Here is a 20399-nt window from a genome sequence, read left to right as displayed (position 1 = left end):
GGTCGACAATTAATCTATATTTTTATTTTTAAAAATAGACATGTATTGTGCGTCTGTGTGTGTGTGTGTGTGTGTGTGTGTGTGTGTGTGTGTGTGTGTGTGTGTGTGTGTGTGTGTGTGTGTGTGTGTGTGCGTGTGTGTTTGTTTCAGGCTTGTATACACTGATAACAGGCTGCTGTGCACATGACCAACCGTTTGATCTCTGTGTGTGTAGTGACTACGTTCACACTGCAGGAAAAAGCATCCCAAATCTTTATCCTCTTAAGCGTGGTGCTCTGGGAAAACCCATCTAATGTCACTGTAGCTAAATACTGGCAAACTCACAGAACATTTCTACTTTTAGAAATATTAAGTAGCTGGTATCTATGGATGCTGGTTTCTGCCATGAAGAGAAAAAAAGATAACTGTGGCTTTATATCTCAGAACTGAGATATCTGCCTTTTTTGTTCTTGCAGTTTATTTTATTTTTTCAAAATTGCAAGATTTAAACTCACAATTCTGCTTATGTCTCACAATTTTGAGTTTACTGAAATGTTAGTGATTTCATATATCGCAATTTTGACTTTATTTCTCACATTTTCAAGTTTGCATCTCACTTTCTCACTGTTTTTTTTTTTTTTCACTTAACGCAGCACCTAAGATGTTACTTCAAATAATGTAATTTATAGCATGAATAGTGTTACAAGCAATATAAAGAACATAACACAATGTGGTTTGCTGTTATGGCTAATTAATAGAACAATTGTGTGGCAAGATCTGTTACCACACTGAACATCTCCAAAATAAGATATAAACAGTTGTTCCCTCATCGGCCTCTTTTTTTCTCCCTCAGGAAGTTAATAAAAAGGTTTTACAGAGTAGCCGCAAAGTCCTTCAGCCTAAATATATTCCCATGCCTGGAACAGCTTTAACACCGATGGTTATATCTCTGTTCTGATATCTTCCAAAGCAGACACTCCTTCCAGCATCAGGATTTCAACAACCACACGCTTTTGTTGTAAATCACTTTATGTGCAGCATCCACCATACAAGTCCCTGTGAAATGTTTTGCTGCCGAACTCTTGTCATAGAAATAAATCAACATCCGAATCAAGAATTCTACTCAGGTGTAAATAAAGATAGATTGAGTGGAAAACATTTTGACAGTATTTTACTATTTTATGGCAGGACACAATTCAATTTGTGTTAGATATAAGTGCCTGGACACTAACAGCTTGAAGTGTATATGAATGGTTACCATGTGTTTATGGGCTTAAACACTGAGGCAGTGGTTCTGCAGGAGGTCTTTGTAGAAAAAGCAGCAAATTTCTGCAGCAGAGTAAACTCACATCTATATACAGGGGTAAACAGATTCTTGACTTTGCAAACTCGCTACAAGCTGTAAGATAAATAAGCGGAGTGAAGCAAAACAGACCACAGGCTTATTAGTGTGTGCAACACGGATCAGATCCCAGCAGTAGACTGCAAAGTGTCTGAGTTTTGAAGGCCTCTCAGTAAGGGTTTGTGTCAGATTTCATGACATTTTTCCTTTATTCTGATTTTTTTTTAAAACACAACAACCGGGGCTGTCATGGACTAATGGCAAAAACAAGTGCAAAGTGTGACAGTCAAAATCTCCTAAAGAACTATGTCAGGACCTCCAAGGTGCATAGGAAAACTGACCAGCCAGTGTTCTCATAATCCTGTGTAAAGTGTACCTGAAACAAAGCAAAGGCTTGTCATGGTGCAGAATGGATTTGTTTGGTTATTGCTTTTTACCTATAGAAGATATTTTATGTAGAACATGATTGGCATGCTTGCAAGGCACCGCCGGCGCACCACTGTGGCTCCAAACCTCTGTGTGCATGGAGATTACATTCTCCCAATGCAGGGGTTTGGTCCATGTACTCAGGTTTCCTTACCCAGTCAAAAAACGTTTTGCAAGCTGATCGGTATTTCTATAATATATGTCGATTATGAGTGTGTGTGTGCAATTGTGCCATACGAAGAGTTGGCTCCCTGTCCAGGGTGTCTCTCATCTTGTGCACAGAGTCCCTTTATAGATGGATTGTTGAAGGCACCTTTGCTCTACAAGCATTTCTTCAGACATTTGCACATTCTCTAGATATCTGCTCTGATTATTGTATTATTTCTGACACAGACATAATACTGACATCCTCACAGTACCTACACAGACATCCAAATTCACTGCCAATTCATGAGTCACCACTTGAATCCATTCCAGACATTATGTCACACTCATTCACCTGAACATTGAATACTGCACCTGTTTCCTGTTTCCCCTCGACCTCACCTCCATTCTTTGCATTCTGTTGTTCTCTCTCTATTACTATTCTCAGCTTGACGTATGCTTACAGTTCGGTTCATCCTGCATTAGTCTGTTTGTCTAATTGATTGACCTCTGCCTGATTTTTTGATTTGGATTGTTAAAAAATGAACCTCACCTCTTAGATGATTCACTGCAACCTTCCGTTGAACACAAGGTTACCAGAAACTTCAAAGTCATGATGTTTGCAAGATTCCTGTCATATCAGTTAACATAATATACTTAGATGGCATAAAATACCTGACAAAATGGCAAACATCTTATCAGAATCCAGCATTTTAGTGCAGTATATTCCTTACACAGTATAGAACTTACACAGATTTAATGGTTTTTCAACAGAAACTGGCTTGTAACAATTGGAGGGGACAATACCCGAATATCTTTCCCTTTAGAGTAGGTTAAACTTTTATTCCTGTTTCGAACTACAGAGATGGTGACTCATGTGTAGTGGAGAAGTGATAAAAAATAAACAGTGCAGAGTCAGGCAGTGCAGAGTCAGGCATTTTTATCTTTTTTTCACTCTGAAGTAGATGTGCTTGAAAAGGACTCGTTTTTCCTCTGTAATGACTTCCCTGGACATTAATCAAAGCTATTTGAAAGGCTTGCGTTAGACAGCCAGTGTCTGCACTTCTGTTCAAATTTTAAACACTTAGAGACAGAAATAGTGCGGCACACCTGTGCAAAAGCAGCACTTCTAATCCTCTCAGATAGATGTTAGCATTTAAGGCAGCGCTGTCCTGAGTGAACTTTCTAAAATCTGTAGGTACATCACGCACACGCACAACACACACGCGCGCACACACACGCGCACACACACACACACACACACACACACACACACACACACACACACACACACACACACACACACACACACACACACACACACACATAAAATCTATCTATCTATGTATCTATGTATCTATGTATCTATCTATCTATCTATCTATCTATCTATCTATCTATCTATCTATCTATCTATCTATCTATCTATCTATCTATCTATCTATGTATCTATCTATCTATCTATCTATCTATCTATCTATCTATCTATCTATCTATCTGTCTGTCTGTCTGTCTGTCTGTCTGTCTGTCTCTCTCTCTCTCTCTCTCTCTCTCTCACTCTCACTCTCTGTGTATGTACGTATAAATGTGTGTGTTTATGTGATTTAGCTGAGACAGACAGAGTGTAATGACCTGTAACGAGGTGTCCTTTAGGGTCTGATCGTTAGCATCTGTAGGTTTTCCCCATTTTCTCACTACTCTTTCTCTCTCACTGGCACTCGTCCTCTGTCTCTAGCAGTAGTTGTAAATTTGGCTTCTCTGGCAGAAATACCGCAGTGAAAGGTCCATGATGAAGTTGTTATTGGATGTCCGGACCATCCATAATGCTGCCATAGCCCAGTGTGTGTGTTGAGTTGAAAACATAATTGACTGCAAATGGAATTTTTACTCTTTTACTGAAGGTAACAAACCTTCAAACAAAATCTCAATGTCAGTGAAATTCAGTATCCAGAAGCCAGTATTTGCCTGCAGCACTCATATATCAGAGGAGCAAACAGCAAACCTTTTAGAAACATAATGTACCATTAGATTGTACACACATTCCACTGACTCATGAAATGCAATCCTTTAAAGGTGCAGACTTATTTAGTTAGCAATTTAGAAGCATATTATTCAGCAACTATTATGGTCTTTGCAGGAACTACAGTGAAACTAACAGGAAAATGTATGCAATTTCAATTTCTCAAATATATACGGTAGACGCACAATGCATGAAATCATGTAATAGCTTTTAAAGCTTTAGTTAATATTCACATCGAACAACATTCATCCCTGGTAATTCATGTCTGTCTTTTTTTCTGAACAATAGTGCTCCTAAAGGTCAAGTCAAGTATCTTTTATTGTCATTTCAACCATATATAGCTGATGCAGTACATACAGTAGTGAAATTAGACAACATTTCTCCAAGACCATGGTGCTTCATAGAACAAAAACAGAGCTAAATAAAACAAAACAGAGCTAAGGATTTCAAGTAAGTTAGTCCTAGCCACATACAGTGCATCTTGCAACCTAGTACAAACAGTGTGAGACAAAAAACAGTGCAAACAAACAATACAGAACACTACGAGACAATACACAAAAGCAGCACTGACCAGTGTACATACTGTACTGTATATTCTGCAGTCCAAAAATATAGAAATGAACATTTAATATCATAGCAGCAGTTATATGAAGTTTTGTAATGAGTTTACAGCATGGGCAAAGATAGCAAAACACAGTGTGCAAAACAGCATGAAAACAGTTGGGCACCAGACAGTGATGCAGCTGCTTCTGATGCTCTCGATGGTCTCTTTGTAAAATGTTGTCAGGATGGCAGAGGGAGATGTTTTTTCCTCCACCTTCTTAGGATGTAGAGATGCTGCTATGTTTTCTTTGTGATGGTGTTCAGTGACCAGGTGAAGTTCTCCACCAGATGAACACCAAGGAATTTGGTGCTCTTGATGATCTTTATGGGGGATCCGTTGATGTTCAGCAGAGATTGAAAGCTCTGTGCTCTCCTGAAGTTAACAACCATCGCTTTAGCAGTACACCTCCTCTCTGAATGCTGACTCATTGTTCTGAGTGATGAGACATTAATCAGCAAATGAACACCAGTGGGCTGAGCTTGCAGCCCTGAGGGTCTCCACTGCTCAATGTGGTTGTGCTGGGATGCTGTTCCCAATGCTGAAGCTTAGTCTCTCACTCAGAAAGTCCAGGATCCAGTTGCAGAGGGAGGTGTTCAGGCCCAGCAGGCTCAGCTTCTCTATCAGGTGCTGTGGGATGATTGTGTTGAATGCTGAACTGAAGTCTATGAACTGCATTCATACATATGTATGTATCTTTATTGTCCAGGTGGGTGAGGACCAGATAAAGGATCATGCCAATAGCATCATCCTTGGAGCAGTTTGGACAATACACACACTGCAGGGGTCCAGTGAAGGTGGTAGCTGGGTCTTGACGTGCCTCATGACGAGCCTCTCAAAGCACTTCATTACGATAGATGTGAATGCGATGGGAAGATAGTCATTGAAAAAGGACACTTTTTAGGCACGGAGGCAATGGTGGTGGTCTTGAAGCAAGTAGGAACAGCGGTGATGCTCAGGGATGTCAGTGAAGACATCCACTAGTTGTCCTGAACATTCAATGAGCTCTCTGCCAGGAATGTTGACTGGTCCAGCAGCGTTCCTTGGTTAACTCTGCATAAAATTCTCCTCACGTCGGCCGTGGTTAGACAGAGGACCTGTGGATTGTATGGGCATGTGTGCACTTTGCTTCTCTGATGGCTCGGGACAGTTTGGCCTTTGCTGTTCCAAAACTGTGTTTGTACTGATGCTCATGGTACTTTACATTCAGTTGTTTGTAAATTGCTAGGAGGAGCTGGACTTATGAGTTCTTGGCTATGTTGGTTGGACTTTCCCATGCTACTAAGACAAAAGTTAAGCCCTTTCACAGTCACAGGTGCACTCCAAATTCTTTAAAATAATCCAGACTGTGTAAAGAGACATCCAGCTTGGTGTATGGAAATATTTGACCTGCTGGAATTCTGATACAGTGAATTGAAGCTGAAATAATTCAGCTGAACTATTGCATTTAAACTGACTTGATAGAATACCTTTAGCTAAGATGCAATAACATGGGGGAAGACAATTTAATTGAACAATAAAGGAGAAAAATTACTGATATATGATTGGATAGAAAGATAACCTTCCCTTTAAGATAGGACAGAGTTCCACTTATCTTGACTTTGTGTGACTTTTTCATCATGATAGAAATGTCAGCACTGATCCTAGATTTGTGTTGTTTACTAATTTAATTACAAGCACTGCTTCAGTCACAATGCTGGTCTGCCTTGACTCTTAGCTGTTTGAATTCACACACACACACACACACACACACACACACACACACACACACACACACACACACACACACACACACACACACACACACACACACACACACAAGATTCTAAAGAATAGAGTAGAGCATTTTCAGAATTGTTTTATTATTTTATTTGTTCTTATCTTTTAAAAAATTACATATTTATCATATCTTTGCTCACTAATTAAACCAATATTCCAACAGTGTATATATTGTCACTATATAAACTGCTTATTATTAAAAATACAGTTTGTTTTCTAATTAAATGAAGATCAATATTATTAACTACAATTGTAAAGCTATAATTGTTCTTTTATGAGCAGCATTTGTTTCCTTTGTTGTGCCCGAGACTTAAAGATCTCCATGTGTGTCCTTGTGGCGCTTCAGTGTGTTTATATAGCAACAGACTTTATGATTTGGAATATCAATTAGGTTGTTATGCAACTGTAAACCTACTGATGCTTCTTGGGATTATTTGATCACTTTGACATATGTGTACAGCTCTGATGGTCTGCAACTGGCTAGACTGTGTTAAAAGAAAAGTGTGCCAGATGAGTAAACAAAAGTATCTGTGGCTAATTGAATCAACTTCTTTTCTGCTATTACAGGTTGTTTTAATGATGTGCACACACAACCAACCCCCCACCCCACCCCTGCACACACACACACACACACACACACACACAAACACACACACGCACGCACACACACACACACACACAGGATTTTTATGAAGAATAGAATCCATTAAAATATATTTTAGAATATAGGGATCAGAATAAGGGCAAACTATTTAAGATGTTTAGAAATCCACATATGTTCATGATTATATCCAGAACATTTTCATGCCATGAATCAGTAATTACATCTTTGTTCTCGGCATCAAAGAACTCACACATAGAATTCAGCTTTCATTACTGCTGACTTGCTTTACCTTTGACCTTACATCCTTATTATTCAGTCCCTTAATAATAACAACAACCCCGACACAGTCTGAGCAGTCGGCAGTCTAAAGCCAAAGATTTGAAGGTGCACTTTTAATATTTTATATCCCTTTTTCCCCCACTGGGATTTTCACATATTAATATGGCACATTGTACAAGAATAAACAGTTCTTTCTCTGTTTGCCTGAGAGAACGTCTACCTCTTCCTCTCCTTTCATCCTGTAACCACTCACCTTTTTTGCTCTGTTATTTTCTTTATTTCTTCTGCCGCACACTTCAATGTCCATGTTCACTTTGCACTTTCAAGGAAAATACTCATTCTGTTGCCCCTTATTCTTTATCCACTCTGGAAAAAAAACATTTTGTATGTACTAGGAGAGAAAACATGCATATAGTCAGTCGCAAAATTATTGGCTTCAATAAAAAAAATTCTCATCTTCATAAGAAGTTCAGAGTTTTGTCTCTTTATGTTTTTTGTATATATACCATATATATAACTACCATCAGTAAATGATGTAACAAAAAATCGGACAATTTGCTGCATTTTTGATAGAATTATTAACTGTACTTGTTTATGTCAAAGTGAGATGGGGCAAACGAAGTGGCATTGGCAAGTCTCTGTAAAATGACTCACTAGAGGCTCTGAGCAGTCTGGACCATAAAAAAGTGTTGCAAATGGTTTTCTTATCCACATTATATACTTAATACTATGTACTGAGGAATTGGCTTAAACTCTTTTTTTTATAATGTTCTATTTATTTTCCCAGGTTATTTGATACTGATATAAAATACTACAAATCAACTATTCCACCTGTAATGCTTTCGTTATGCTATTTTAAGTTTTAAAATGAATAAGCTAATAAGTGGTTATCCAATATAGTTACAGATCACTGTTCATTAAAGTACTGCAAGAATCGTAGCATATTATGTTTGGCTAACAAGATAAGTATTGATTTGTTTAAGCATGTAAGAGTAGCTCACAAGGTTGTAGTAACATATGAGATCTAAAATATGATGTGTATGCACTCTTAACTCTCAGGTCTTCTTAAAAACTGAAGTTTAAAGCTTAAGAATAGGACAAGTGTGTTTTTAATACAGAACACACTCAGCTTAGAGGTGCTGGAACAAAAAAACATCAGCTCAGCTACAGTATATGACAGATCCTCAGGACTAACAGTAGGTCTACTTGGCTAATTATAGTGAACGGGGTCAGTGAGGGAAGTAAAAATATTGAACAGTTTTGTTTATTCTTGGGTCATCATGTTTCTGTATCACTAATTATATTCCATATCCATAACAACCATATGCTTGGAAGCGTTTCAGAAACCTGCAGAGCAGTTGTTGTGCAAAGCTTCTCACAGATTTGGGTGGGGGTGAGAAGATGAGGGGATGAGTGAAGGAGGCGGGGGAAGAGATGAGAGGATGAGTAAAGGAGGCGGGTGAGGTGATGAGAGGAGGAGTGAAGGAGGCGGGTCAGGAGATGAGGGCATGAGTGAATGAGGCGGGTGAGGAGATGAGGGGATGAGTGAAGGATTCAGGTAAGGAGATGAGGGAATGAGTGAAGGAGGTGGGTGAGGAGATGAGTGAAGGAGGCAGGTAAGGAGATGAGGGAATGAGTGAAGGAGGTGGGTGAGGAGATGAGTGAAGGAGGCAGGTGAGGAGATGAGGAGATGAGGAGATGGGTGAGGGAATGAGTGAAGAAGGGTGGTGAGGAGATGAGGAGATGGGTAAGGGAATAAGTGAAGGAGGGTGGTGAGGAGATGAGGAGATGGGTGAGGGAATAAGTGAAGCAGGGTGGTGAGGAGATGAGGAGATGGGTGAGGGAATGGGTGAAGGAGGGTGGTGAGGAGATGAGGAGATGGGTGAGGGAATGGGTGAAGGAGGGTGGTGAGGAGATGAGGAGATGGGTGAGGGAATGGGTGAAGGAGGGTGGTGAGGAGATGAGGAGATGGGTGAGGGAATGGGTGAAGGAGGGTGGTGAGGAGATGAGGAGATGGGTGAGGGAATATTTAGGAAGATATGACAAATAGATCTAACATACTCTATTACAGGCATAGTCTGTCTCATCACTTGCATCAACTTTCCTGTAATGAGTCTGTTGCCGCTCTCTCTCTCTCTGTCTCTCTCTCTCTGTCTCTGTCTCTCTCTCTCTCTCTCTCTCTCTCTCTCTCTCTCTCTCTCTCTCTCTCTCTCTCTCTCTCTCTCTCTCTCCACACTCTCAGCTCTTTCTAACCCATTTGTCAGTCGGACTCCTGCAACGGATAATACACTTACGTATTCTTAGCAGTATTTCCCCTGCATTAGCACTGACTATCCTTGCATTTGATATGGCATCATGCTGTGTAATCAGGACTGACTGCATCAGTTACAGTATCTGTGCTTCATTAAAAGTTTTAGATCCATTTATACTGATGCATAATACACTTAATTACATACGTCTTCAACTAGCAGCTGTGTAGCAGTCATTCTGTCTCAAAGCTATGTTTAACTAAGTAACAAACATTATGAAGCACCCAGGAAGTTTATCTCAGCAGTATATATGGCTAACATTAGCAAAAGTTACATTGTCTGGAAAACACAAGTTAAGAATGTTTCATATAACTACAGAAATCAACAGTCTTCTGGAAAATACATAAGGATTATGGTTTATTCACTTGAGAACAAACCGCCAGCTTTCTCAAACAAAGCCAGAAATTCTATGCCAAAGATGGTGACCAAATCAGAACGATCAAGTCCTAAATGACAAGGATCATTTATTAAAATAACAGACATTTAAATCACATGTTCTGCATTATGAAGAGGCTGTTCATGTGCTCCGGACTTGAACCTGGCTAATGACATTGGCAGTAATGTGGCAGAAGAGACACATTTGCAGTGATTTTGACTGTTGTTTTGAAGCTTTTAAGACATATTTTAATGTAGTTATCCTACACAAATTTTAAAGATGGATTATCAGTGATTAAGTGAATCACTTGGGGCAAGTTGTGGCCTAATGGTTAGAGAGTCTGACTTGTAATCCTAAGGTTGTGGGTTCGAGTCTCGGGCCGGCCTTGAGCAAGGCACCAAATCCCAAAATACCGAACCAGTGTGTGTTCATGGTGTGTGTGTGTGTGTGTTCACTGCTGTGTGTGCACTTTGGATTTGTCAAATGCAGAGAACGAATTCTGAGTATGGGTTACCGTACTTAGCCGTATGTCACGTCAAAAAAAAGAAATGATTTATACCGATACTAATCATTTTTCTGAAACCTTAACATCAGCTGAGTTTATGCAATAATTTTAGGTGACTCCATCATGTGTTTGTGTACAGTATGTAATGTGTGTCAAGCTGAAAGTTTAAAGGTTGGTTTCTCTAGCACCCTGAACCATAAAACATTTAAAAAAAATGCCCCCCCCCCAATCATAATACAGCTAAACAGATAATCACACCGTTTTCTTTCTTTCTTTTTTTTGTAGCAGTTGCTAATAACATTTCTCAACTTTTATGTCAGCTAGAGAAGTTTAATGAGGAATCAATGCAACTCTTCTCCAATAAAGCTGGCTGTACTCTCTTCATGTTCACATCAATTTTACAATGTTTTAGATATTTTTTCATACCGCTCAACAATTATAAACCCTCCTGTTTTGCATAAAATCGATCTCTTATAAAATAAAGACCCATATTCTCACTCGTGTCTGAAGTGATTTTTATGTTCTTTTGCTGTGAAAGGTCAACGATTTTTTTCATCAAAATTCTGCCGGCATTTTCACAAAACAAGAGGCTGGTGCTGTAGATGAAACTGAAGTCAGTATGCAGCTGAAGTGGAGTAATCTAGATTACTTCTGTGCTATGTGTATGTTAATGTGAGTGAGAGCTCGGGTCAAGGTTGCTCCTGCTGCAGGGTAATTGTACAGATAAACAGTAAGCACAATGAGGTAGACCTGCTTTCCATGTCAACTCGTTTTTATTGTGCACTTTCATTCTTCTCTCATCCCTGCACTCCGTTATGCAGGGCAATTTCTATTACTCTCGATAATAAAGAAAAAAACGTGACTGTTTGCAGAATTGAGAATCGGTCTGTTTTTATACACTCTCAGGCCAGAGGAGGAGGAGGAGGAGGAGGAGGAGGGACTGACATGTGTGTATTTAATATTCTATACAGCCTCAGGGTGCTTTCAGATGTCCAATATTTAGTGTGTTTAAACCAATTTCTGGAATATTTGCTCTTTAGGTTGTAGTTTGATTGCTGTGGGAACACAACTCGACCCTGCTACTCTTGACACTATACAGTATGTGCATTTCTAAATGTTTTTAATGAGAAAGTACACTAGGTGCCTAGTAACCTCGAAGGTTTATATAAGAACAAATTTTAATCAGTACCATGCAACATTTTAAATCATTTACTCAAATAAATGTTGTGTGAGGCACAGCTTGTCTATTTATTTATTTTTTTCCCTTCCTCAAGTATTCCTCCCTGTTCGTAGTCGCCACAGCGGATCACGTGGTCCGCATATTAGATTTGGCACAGGTTTTACGCCGGATGCTCTTCCTGCCGCAACCCTCCCATTTTTGGGACTGGCACTAAAAGTTAACTCTTCAGTGGCTGGGCTAGCTCACTGCCTGGGAATCGAACCCTGGGAAACTAATAAGGATCCCTAAGTGAGCCACAGTAACATGTCCATATAGAGTTCCTTGTTTCACTCTGTGTGGAGCTTTGTGTGTGATCCCAATGTCTGTGTGAGTTTTCTCCTGGTTCTCTTGCTTTCTTCAGCTTTCCAAAAATGTAGTTCTAGGTGGTCTGGCTAGTTTAAAGTGTAACTGTGCGCTGACATTGACTGACATCCCATCCAGGGGGAATTCCCTTTTTGTGCCCTGTGGTACAAGGATAGGATCTAAATCCACTGCAACCCCAAATGGTTATTGAGGATGAAAGGATGAATAACGTTACATAGGAAGTGAAGTTATTTTTAGTTTTTCTTTTATGGAGCTTTTATGTAGATTTTGTGTGACAGGATCCTTCAAAAAGTCTACCTTTAAGTCTATTGATGTAACTTTAGTCGATTAGAAATTGATAATAGATAAAAAAAATATATATCAGCTTTATAGATGCTCTTAGTAAGAGGTGGACAATATTTGAGTATTTTAATACTTTGTTAATATACTAATATACTTTGTTAATAATACTTTGTTAATGTACATTTATACACTTGTAATTACATTTGCCAAAAGAAACCAAACTATACATTTTACCCCTTACATTTGAGTATCTGTTACAAATCTCAGTGACTGCACAATCGCATGAGCTCAGTTTAACCTCCAAGCATTTCAGTTTAACAGATTCATCAATGTATGAAAAATAACTATTAAAAATCATACCAATTCATCATCTCTAGTGACCTTCTCATGTAAATTTAGTTAGTGCTGTACTGTAGCTCTCCTTGTGTTTGAAGATAGATAAATCACTAGACTGCAGTGTGGAACCTGAGGCTGAGCACCTTCACCCTACCTCAGTAAAATGTTTCAGTATGGTGGAGTGAACAAATACTCACATCAAATGTTTATGCCTCCTTTACCCCTTTACCCCTTTGTGGCTAGAATTAAGTAAATTAGGTTGTTTTGTTTTGTTTGCCCAGGTTAAACTAACATTGATTCCAGTAGCTAATATATTTCACTAGGCATCACTTAAAATTCTTAACTAAAGGTAAATAATGCAGAATTACAGAGTTAGAACGATGTTATCAGGCAAAATGGTGTAGCTGCTTTAAAATCAAAACATATTTTGATTTAAAAGTAACATTAAAACATGACATTAACTTTATTTCATCATTTAAAACATTGAAGTTTTACATTTTTAATGCTTACATTTTGTAACATTAGCATTTTTGACCCAGATTCTGACACATTAACTTGTCATTTCACTTAAGTAATTTCTTAGTACTTAGTCCACCCCTGCTTTTAATTTACATGAGTATATTTTACAATAGACACAAGGTATGTACAGAACTTAATTAATAATTTAAGTGTACATATTTAAGAACTAAAACACTACAGGCTGCCTTGTTATAGGAAAAGAATCCACAATGGCACGAATGTAGTCCATACTGTATGTATTGCATAGGAAGAGTAAGCACTGTTGCTTTAAGAGCAGTACATTAAGAGCATCTTCCTTGTTGAATGCACAAACATGCACTCAAGCATATACAGTATTAGTATATTTGTATTTTTCTGTACCTTCTTTCAGTTAAACTCGTATCATGTATTTCTGTATGTAGGAAGACAGTAGACATCTGTGTTGTTTTAATTTTTTACATTTTTTGTTTAATTTTGTATTTTCATGTGATGGAGTGCTGGAGCTTCATTCAGTTATAAAACATCATTTAGGAGTCAAATTCATTCCCCTGCATTTGGCAGGATTACACAGATTAAGGCTTTCAATTTGGGATGAAACAGCATATCAATTGTGTGTGTGGGTGTGTGTGTGTGAGTGGAGAAGTGTAGTGTCTGAGTGTCTGTTTAACAGTCATGTCTTAGTTTAGCCGTGTCTCTGTTCTGATTGTATTAGATATGGACTGACATCTGAAGCTTTTTTATAGACTATATCTAAAATTACTCCATGACCTTAAGGTAATTCAATGCACCGTATATGTATTAGACTAGCGACATCCTGACTGATTGCCGGAGATTTTTTTCCCCACTCATTTTTAGTCAGCTTTCCAGCAGAGTGCGAGGATTAGAAAGCAAAGAAAAGCAATATGCTGACCTAAACAATTTCCTGCCTTTCTAGGACAGATCCAAATAACAAAGTATGTCAGGACATATTTGCAAAGGACAGATAGTAAAAAAGAGACAGTAAAAAAGTCAGGTAAAGGATAACAGGCATTTGATTGTTGAGTGTGTAAGAATGTAGTATGTGTGTGAACGGAAGACTATGACGATGATGATGATGATGACGATGATGATGACGATAATGATGATGATGATGATGATGATGATGATGATGATGATGATTTGTGAAGATGTAGCGGTGTCAGTGTTGCAGCATGTCCTGTCTGCATACAGATAATCAGACTGTGTCCTGTGTACTTCTATCTTTATACACTTCTATCTTTAGACATTGTTAGATTGTTGAGCAGCTTAACTATAGTTTTGATGATCAAACGAAAGTCCATGTGCAAGCTTTAAAAAGATCCATGCCTATATTTTCTCTCTCAGTGTTATAAAGCATCTGGAAAAAATGATGTGACAAGTGAGGAAAGTGTAGTGTGTCTGTGTGAATCTCTCTCTCTCTCTCTCTCTCTCTCTCTCTCTCTCTCTCTCTCTCTCTCTCTCTCTCTCTCTTTCTCTCTCCCCTCTCTCATATACACTTGCACACAGACTTTAATTTTCTATTTCTTCTTCTCGAGCTCATACTCTCTCTGCTGTCTGATTCATATTTTAGTCAAATCCATTAAATAAAAATAAATAAATAAATAGATAGATAGATAGATAAATAGATAAATAAATAAACCTGCATTGATCATCACCAGTTCACTGCACTGTGAGTAAATTTTGCATGCATAGCCTCACGCTGAACATAAGGAAACTGTACATGGATGAGCAGAGATATCTCATTTCCACTGGGACCCGTACCACCTCTATCTCTGGCATTCGCTCAAGTATTTTCTCTTGTCATGAATAATATGTTCGATTTGCTATGTTTGTACCTCTAACTTTCTCTGCATAATTGCCGGCGTGTTTGCTTTCTCATCAGTCGCACAGATGATTTAAGCAGTATTAATCAGTTTGTGGTGCAGTGAGATGAAACAAGCTGCTCTGTTATTGTAAGAAAATGAAAGCAAGCATCTGCTTCTGAATTGCAGCATCCCTCCAATTATTCATCCCACTGTACGCCATCCTCCAGCATCACATTCTCCAACTACTTTGTTTTACTGTATTAGTTCAGTTTTGTGTGGAAGACATTTCTCTCTGTTCTGCAGTGGTACTCTCTCAAATACTGTACACACACATTTACATTTACGGCATTTAGCAGACGCTCTTATCCAGAGCGACGTACAAAAATGCTTTGAAGTCTCCAATAAGAATACGTCAATACACACACACGCACACACACTTCACCAAGCTACTGATTCTCACATACTGAGTCTCACATCTCTGTGCATTACGCATGTATGATATGTAAGGGAGACATCATATTGGAGCTTGCTGTTATACACCACCAAAAAGTGATATCTCTTATGCAGATGTAGCTAATGTTTCTCTCTTTTAGATAAATAAATGCCATTTATTTACTCGTTTCATCTTCAGTTCTTAATGCTTTTGGCAGATGTTTTATCTTATTTCAAACACTTCTTTCAAAAGCAAATAATCTGCTCATAGAATAAGGATTGAAAGCTTAAAAGTAGTAAATATATTCTGAAATACAGTGAGGTCCAGAGTTATTATTTAAAACTGGAAATATTGTGCGATATCTTGATTATTCAATATTAAATCAATTCAATTAAGATTAATAAGAATGTTAAGCAAAATATCAAGCTCTTTATTTAAATGTAAGCAAGTTTGTGAAACTTCTATGAACTCCTTAATCTCTTCTACTAAAGCGTTCGTTCAGATGACTTTGATCTTAAACGGATCATAAGGTTTTGCATGAACTTAAGGAGTCCATGTCAGCTCGAGTCACACTGCCATTAAAGCTAAAAGGTCACAAACTATATGCTAATAAACCTTCATGAAAATAACTCCAAGATTCTACTTTTCACTCAAGTTATTGCTTATAATATCGTTTATAATGTGATTGAAAACAAATGCCATACAGAAAGATTTTCACTTGTGCTCTCAGTCTTTTGGAGCTCATGGTTAATATTCTTATATACATTATGTTATAAACTCATAATGAGAAATATTACATCATTTGTCCCTTGCTATGATATCAATTTCTGCAGTGTGGGAAAGAACCGAGTGGCTGGGTGGTGTGATGCAAAATCGCAACGCAAAGCACTTTTTTAACCTCGTGAGAGAAAAAAAACAGAGAAAAAAAAATTTGTCAGTTTTGATTTCTTCTGTTAGTTTTCTTATATTATTATCTGGTAGCAATAACAGCAAGCCTTTGCTGCGACCTCAAAAGGTGAACTCAACAATTATGGCCGTACTGTAATTACAGAAAATAAGAATGAAACTTGCAAGAAAATGACAATCCATTGATTTCATTATGTTGAGGAGACGGGTTAGCATCTGACCGTAGTGCACACTGAAGCAACGACGGTAAGGAAAATCTAATAATTTGTTACAGAGCACAAACAAAGCATTATACAAATACCTGTGTGTGTGTGTGTGTGTGTGTGTGTGTGTGTGTGTGTGTGTGTGTGTGTGTGTGTGTGTGTGTGTGTGTGTGTGTCTGACTGTGTCTGTCACTAATAGCCTATTACTTAAGGTACATTTTAATCTAAGAATTTAGCTAATTGATTGAATATTTTGTCTTTTTTCAATCTGACAACTGAATTAACACTTTTTTCCTCCTTACCATTCATCAGATGCCCTTATTCAGTGTGACATACTGTACAAAAGTGTTTTAAAGTCATTGAATGCATTAACTCTGGTTCACTAGGTTCTGGACTTCAGATTCCATTTTTTTTTAAAAATACACACATACAACAAACAGTGGGAAAAGTGCTTGTTCAAGTATTTCACTTCTAACATGAAGATTTGAAGATAGCCAGTGTCTCAGCTGTCCGGACCCCTTTGGGATGTTCATTCCACCACCTCGGTGCCAGAACAGAGAAGAGTCTTGTTGTATACTTACCTCTTACCATGAGAGATGGTGTTTTATTACACGTTATCACATTTTATTACACTTAACCCATGCCATACCCATGAATCATACCCTGTGTAGCTGATAATAGACCGTTTGTGTATACGTGCAAACTAATTGAAAGTTAAGTCTCAGCATATAACCAATACTGGATTGATGCACATCTTGGGTTCTTTAAAGACAAAGGCTTCATAATAAATGTCCGGTTATGAATGTTGGAAGTGGAAAATAAACAGCACGTCAAAAGAGAGTCAAATACTCAAACACGCAGTAGAGACAAAATCACAGAGCAAAACTCTGCCCTTCCCTGGCACTTTCAACTAAAATGATGGATACTTTAATATTTTTAAATATTTGAATAGTTTCTCTTGTTCATTTTACTTTCTTTATTAAAGTCGTATACAATGTTTTTGTCATATTCACTGTATAAAAAAATTACTTACTCATTTGCTAAAGCTTTTGTAGCTTTGAGAACTGATAAAATGAATGTATACATGGTGGGTTTTAGGTACTTAAATCATTTATCGGTATCTTTCTAAAGTGTAAAAGACAGCTAGACATTTTAAGCTTAAAGACCGGGTCGTATTGCTGTCTTCTGACAAGAATTTAACTACAAAATTATATCCTTTTATTATAATCTACTGTGCTGTTTTATGACATTAAAGTGATCCTAGTGATCACAAAAGGCAACAGCAATAGTTATTAACATATAATAGTGTCTTGATCTATGATTCTATGATTGACATTTATTACAAACTGGGGCTGGCAGTAATCTACTCTAATATGTAGTCACCTTAGATTTTGATTTGATTTTGATCGAGGGTGCTGAGATGCTGTTACTCAGTTTTATGATTAAAACATCATCCTGCTGTATTTCAATTTTAATTTCTAAAAGCCTGCATTACAATATTATGATTTTCATCCATCATGAAAAACACCCAGCTTTATATTATTGTTTCCTCTTTGTCTGAAATGCTTTAAAAATATGAACATAAATATGTGAATTTATGTTTTTTTTAATATAAATGCTGTATGCTGTTCCAGTGTTAACATATGTATTATAATAATATTATATATATAATATATATTTGGTGCATAAATGCAGAATACCAAATCATAAAACATCTATGGTATCAATTCCTTTTTCCCATCCGTAATCCGTTTGCCACTATCTGAAGATTTTTGCTTTTCTATGAAGGACAAGGGCATGCATGTCGACACCATGGTGGCTGAAGCAGTAGTTGATTGATTCTCATGGGTGAAATGAGACGTCAATGACATTTCTTGAAACTGCAGTCATGGAGATAAGGTCACTTTAAGTGCATTAGCATGGAGAAATTGTCATTCAGCATTAGGAGAGGTGCGAGCCTTCTTTCACATACGTACTTCTTATCGTCATGGAATTCGCTATTGAAACCCTGTAGGACAAGGTGTGAAAATTAAACTGAATCGAATGGAGAAGGACGCATGTGTGAGAGAAAATGAACAAAAGATGAGAGTGGAAAGATTGATTGAATCGTTTCAGTGTTTTCTTGGCATTCTCAGGAGAGGGCAGTTAGAGGACACGGTAATCTGTTTGTCTTCTGTATTCTCTTTCACAGGAAAGCAGATGCACCTTTAACCTAGGATAATTAATTGATTCTACAAGACTTATCATTTAAAGAGACCAAAAGTAAACAGAGACCTTTTTTAATGATTTGATGTCTATCTCATCCCTCATCTTATCTCTCCGCTCTTTCACTCAGCGACACGTCCTCCTTTTACTGATTGACCTCATCTGTGTTGTCTAAATGTTATCTCTCTTTGCAAATACCTTTGGCTGATTCGCATTCGGCTCAGTGGACCCTTTTAAAGACTCTCCTTGTGTTCAAGTTAACTCAATTACCTTTAACTATAGCTTAATTAAGTTCTTTCTTTCTCTCCTTTTTCAGGGCGAGTGCTCACAGAAGTGTTACCACATGTTCATCGTGGAGACCGTGTGCGTGGCATGGTTTTCCCTGGAGTTTGTGTTACGTTTCCTGCAGGCCCGCAGCAAACTGGAGTTCCTACGTGGTCCACTCAATATCATTGACGCCATGGCCATCCTGCCCTACTACGTGTCCCTGGCTGTGGATGAAGAAGAGGAAGATTTGGGGTTAGACAAAGAACGCTCATCTGCTGGCAAGGGCTACCTGGACAAGCTGGGCCTGGTGCTGCGGATCCTGCGAGCACTACGGATCTTATACGTGATGCGGCTCGCACGGCACTCACTGGGGCTGCAGACTCTAGGTCTGACCGTGCGACGAAGCACGCGTGAGTTTGGGCTTCTGCTTCTCTTCCTGTGTGTAGCTGTGACACTCTTCTCACCACTCGTGCACCTGGCTGAGAGCGAGCTAAGTAGTGAGCAGGACTTCAGCAGCATCCCTGCCTCTTACTGGTGGGCCATTATCTCCATGACGACAGTGGGCTACGGCGACATGGTGCCACGTAGCATCCCAGGTCAGGTGGTGGCACTCAGCAGCATCCTGAGTGGCATCCTTATTATGGCCTTCCCTGCCACCTCCATCTTTCACATGTTCTCACGTTCCTACCAGGAGCTTAAACAGGAGCACCAGCGCATCATGAAGGAAGAGTGTGCTACAGCCGCAGCTGCAGCTGTGGACAAACAAGGCGAGGAGCCAGAAAGAAGCGGGGATCATTCTGCACCTATACTGGCTCTCCATCTGGATCCTGAAAAGGCTGGATATACAGATGGTGTGTCCCTATTAGGTAACAGTGGAGACTTGTCAGGGAATAACAGACACTCCTTACCGGTAGGACCCTTGTAGAGACTATTGACACTATTGATAGTGTGGACTTTGTAGTGGTTCCTGATCTTCTAACCTTTCAGATGAAGGGAAGGATGTAAAGGGCCACTCTGTTTGAGAAGAGAAAAAAAAACATTATAGAGACTTTCACTATGTGAATCTGGCAATTTTGTCTTCCATCAGCCATCAGCTGACTAGTTCTAATTGAAAAAATGCAGTTTTCATATACAGCTTGCTCGAATTAAATAACTTTTTTCCAGATTTAATAATCACCCTTGAGTCTATTAAACCATGCAGATGATTTTTATCATCCCAATTTGTCATAGCTATGGCTTTGTCATGCTGTAATGATAGCAGCCTAGATTATTTTTAATTCCTTGTGTCATTGGTGAGATCTTTTCTTCAGTTTAAACCAATTGAAATTAACACAAGCTAGCACATTCTATTGATTCAGTATGATACTGCTTTCCAATCAGTTCTGCATTTATAATATCAAGAAAGAAATATATTCTAGGCACATTTAGTCTTGCTGTCCCTTTGTAGCATTTTGGACAGACAGCAGTGACTGACCGAGAAAGGATGAAAATAAAAGGCTGTAGTTATACCAGCACTTTGCCTGTGCTGTTTTCCTCTCT

The 20399-nt window shown here is 38.5% G+C and overlaps 1 protein-coding gene across 1 annotated transcript in view; it reads left to right on the top strand.

Moving 5' to 3' along the window:
* Positions 1-20352, top strand: part of kcng4a (potassium voltage-gated channel, subfamily G, member 4a) — a 26078-nt gene extending 5726 nt beyond the window's left edge. The window contains exon 3 of the mRNA XM_027161417.2: positions 18910-20352. Coding sequence (XP_027017218.1) covers positions 18910-19785 — 876 coding nt within the window. The 3' untranslated portion in view covers positions 19786-20352. The remainder of the gene's footprint in view (positions 1-18909) is intronic.
* The last annotated feature ends 47 nt before the right edge of the window (positions 20353-20399 follow it).

The sequence above is a fragment of the Tachysurus fulvidraco genome, chromosome 13, assembly GCF_022655615.1.
Source record: "Tachysurus fulvidraco isolate hzauxx_2018 chromosome 13, HZAU_PFXX_2.0, whole genome shotgun sequence".
Taxonomy (NCBI): Eukaryota; Metazoa; Chordata; class Actinopteri; order Siluriformes; family Bagridae; genus Tachysurus; species Tachysurus fulvidraco.
This window is presented reverse-complemented; position numbering and strand designations above follow the sequence as displayed.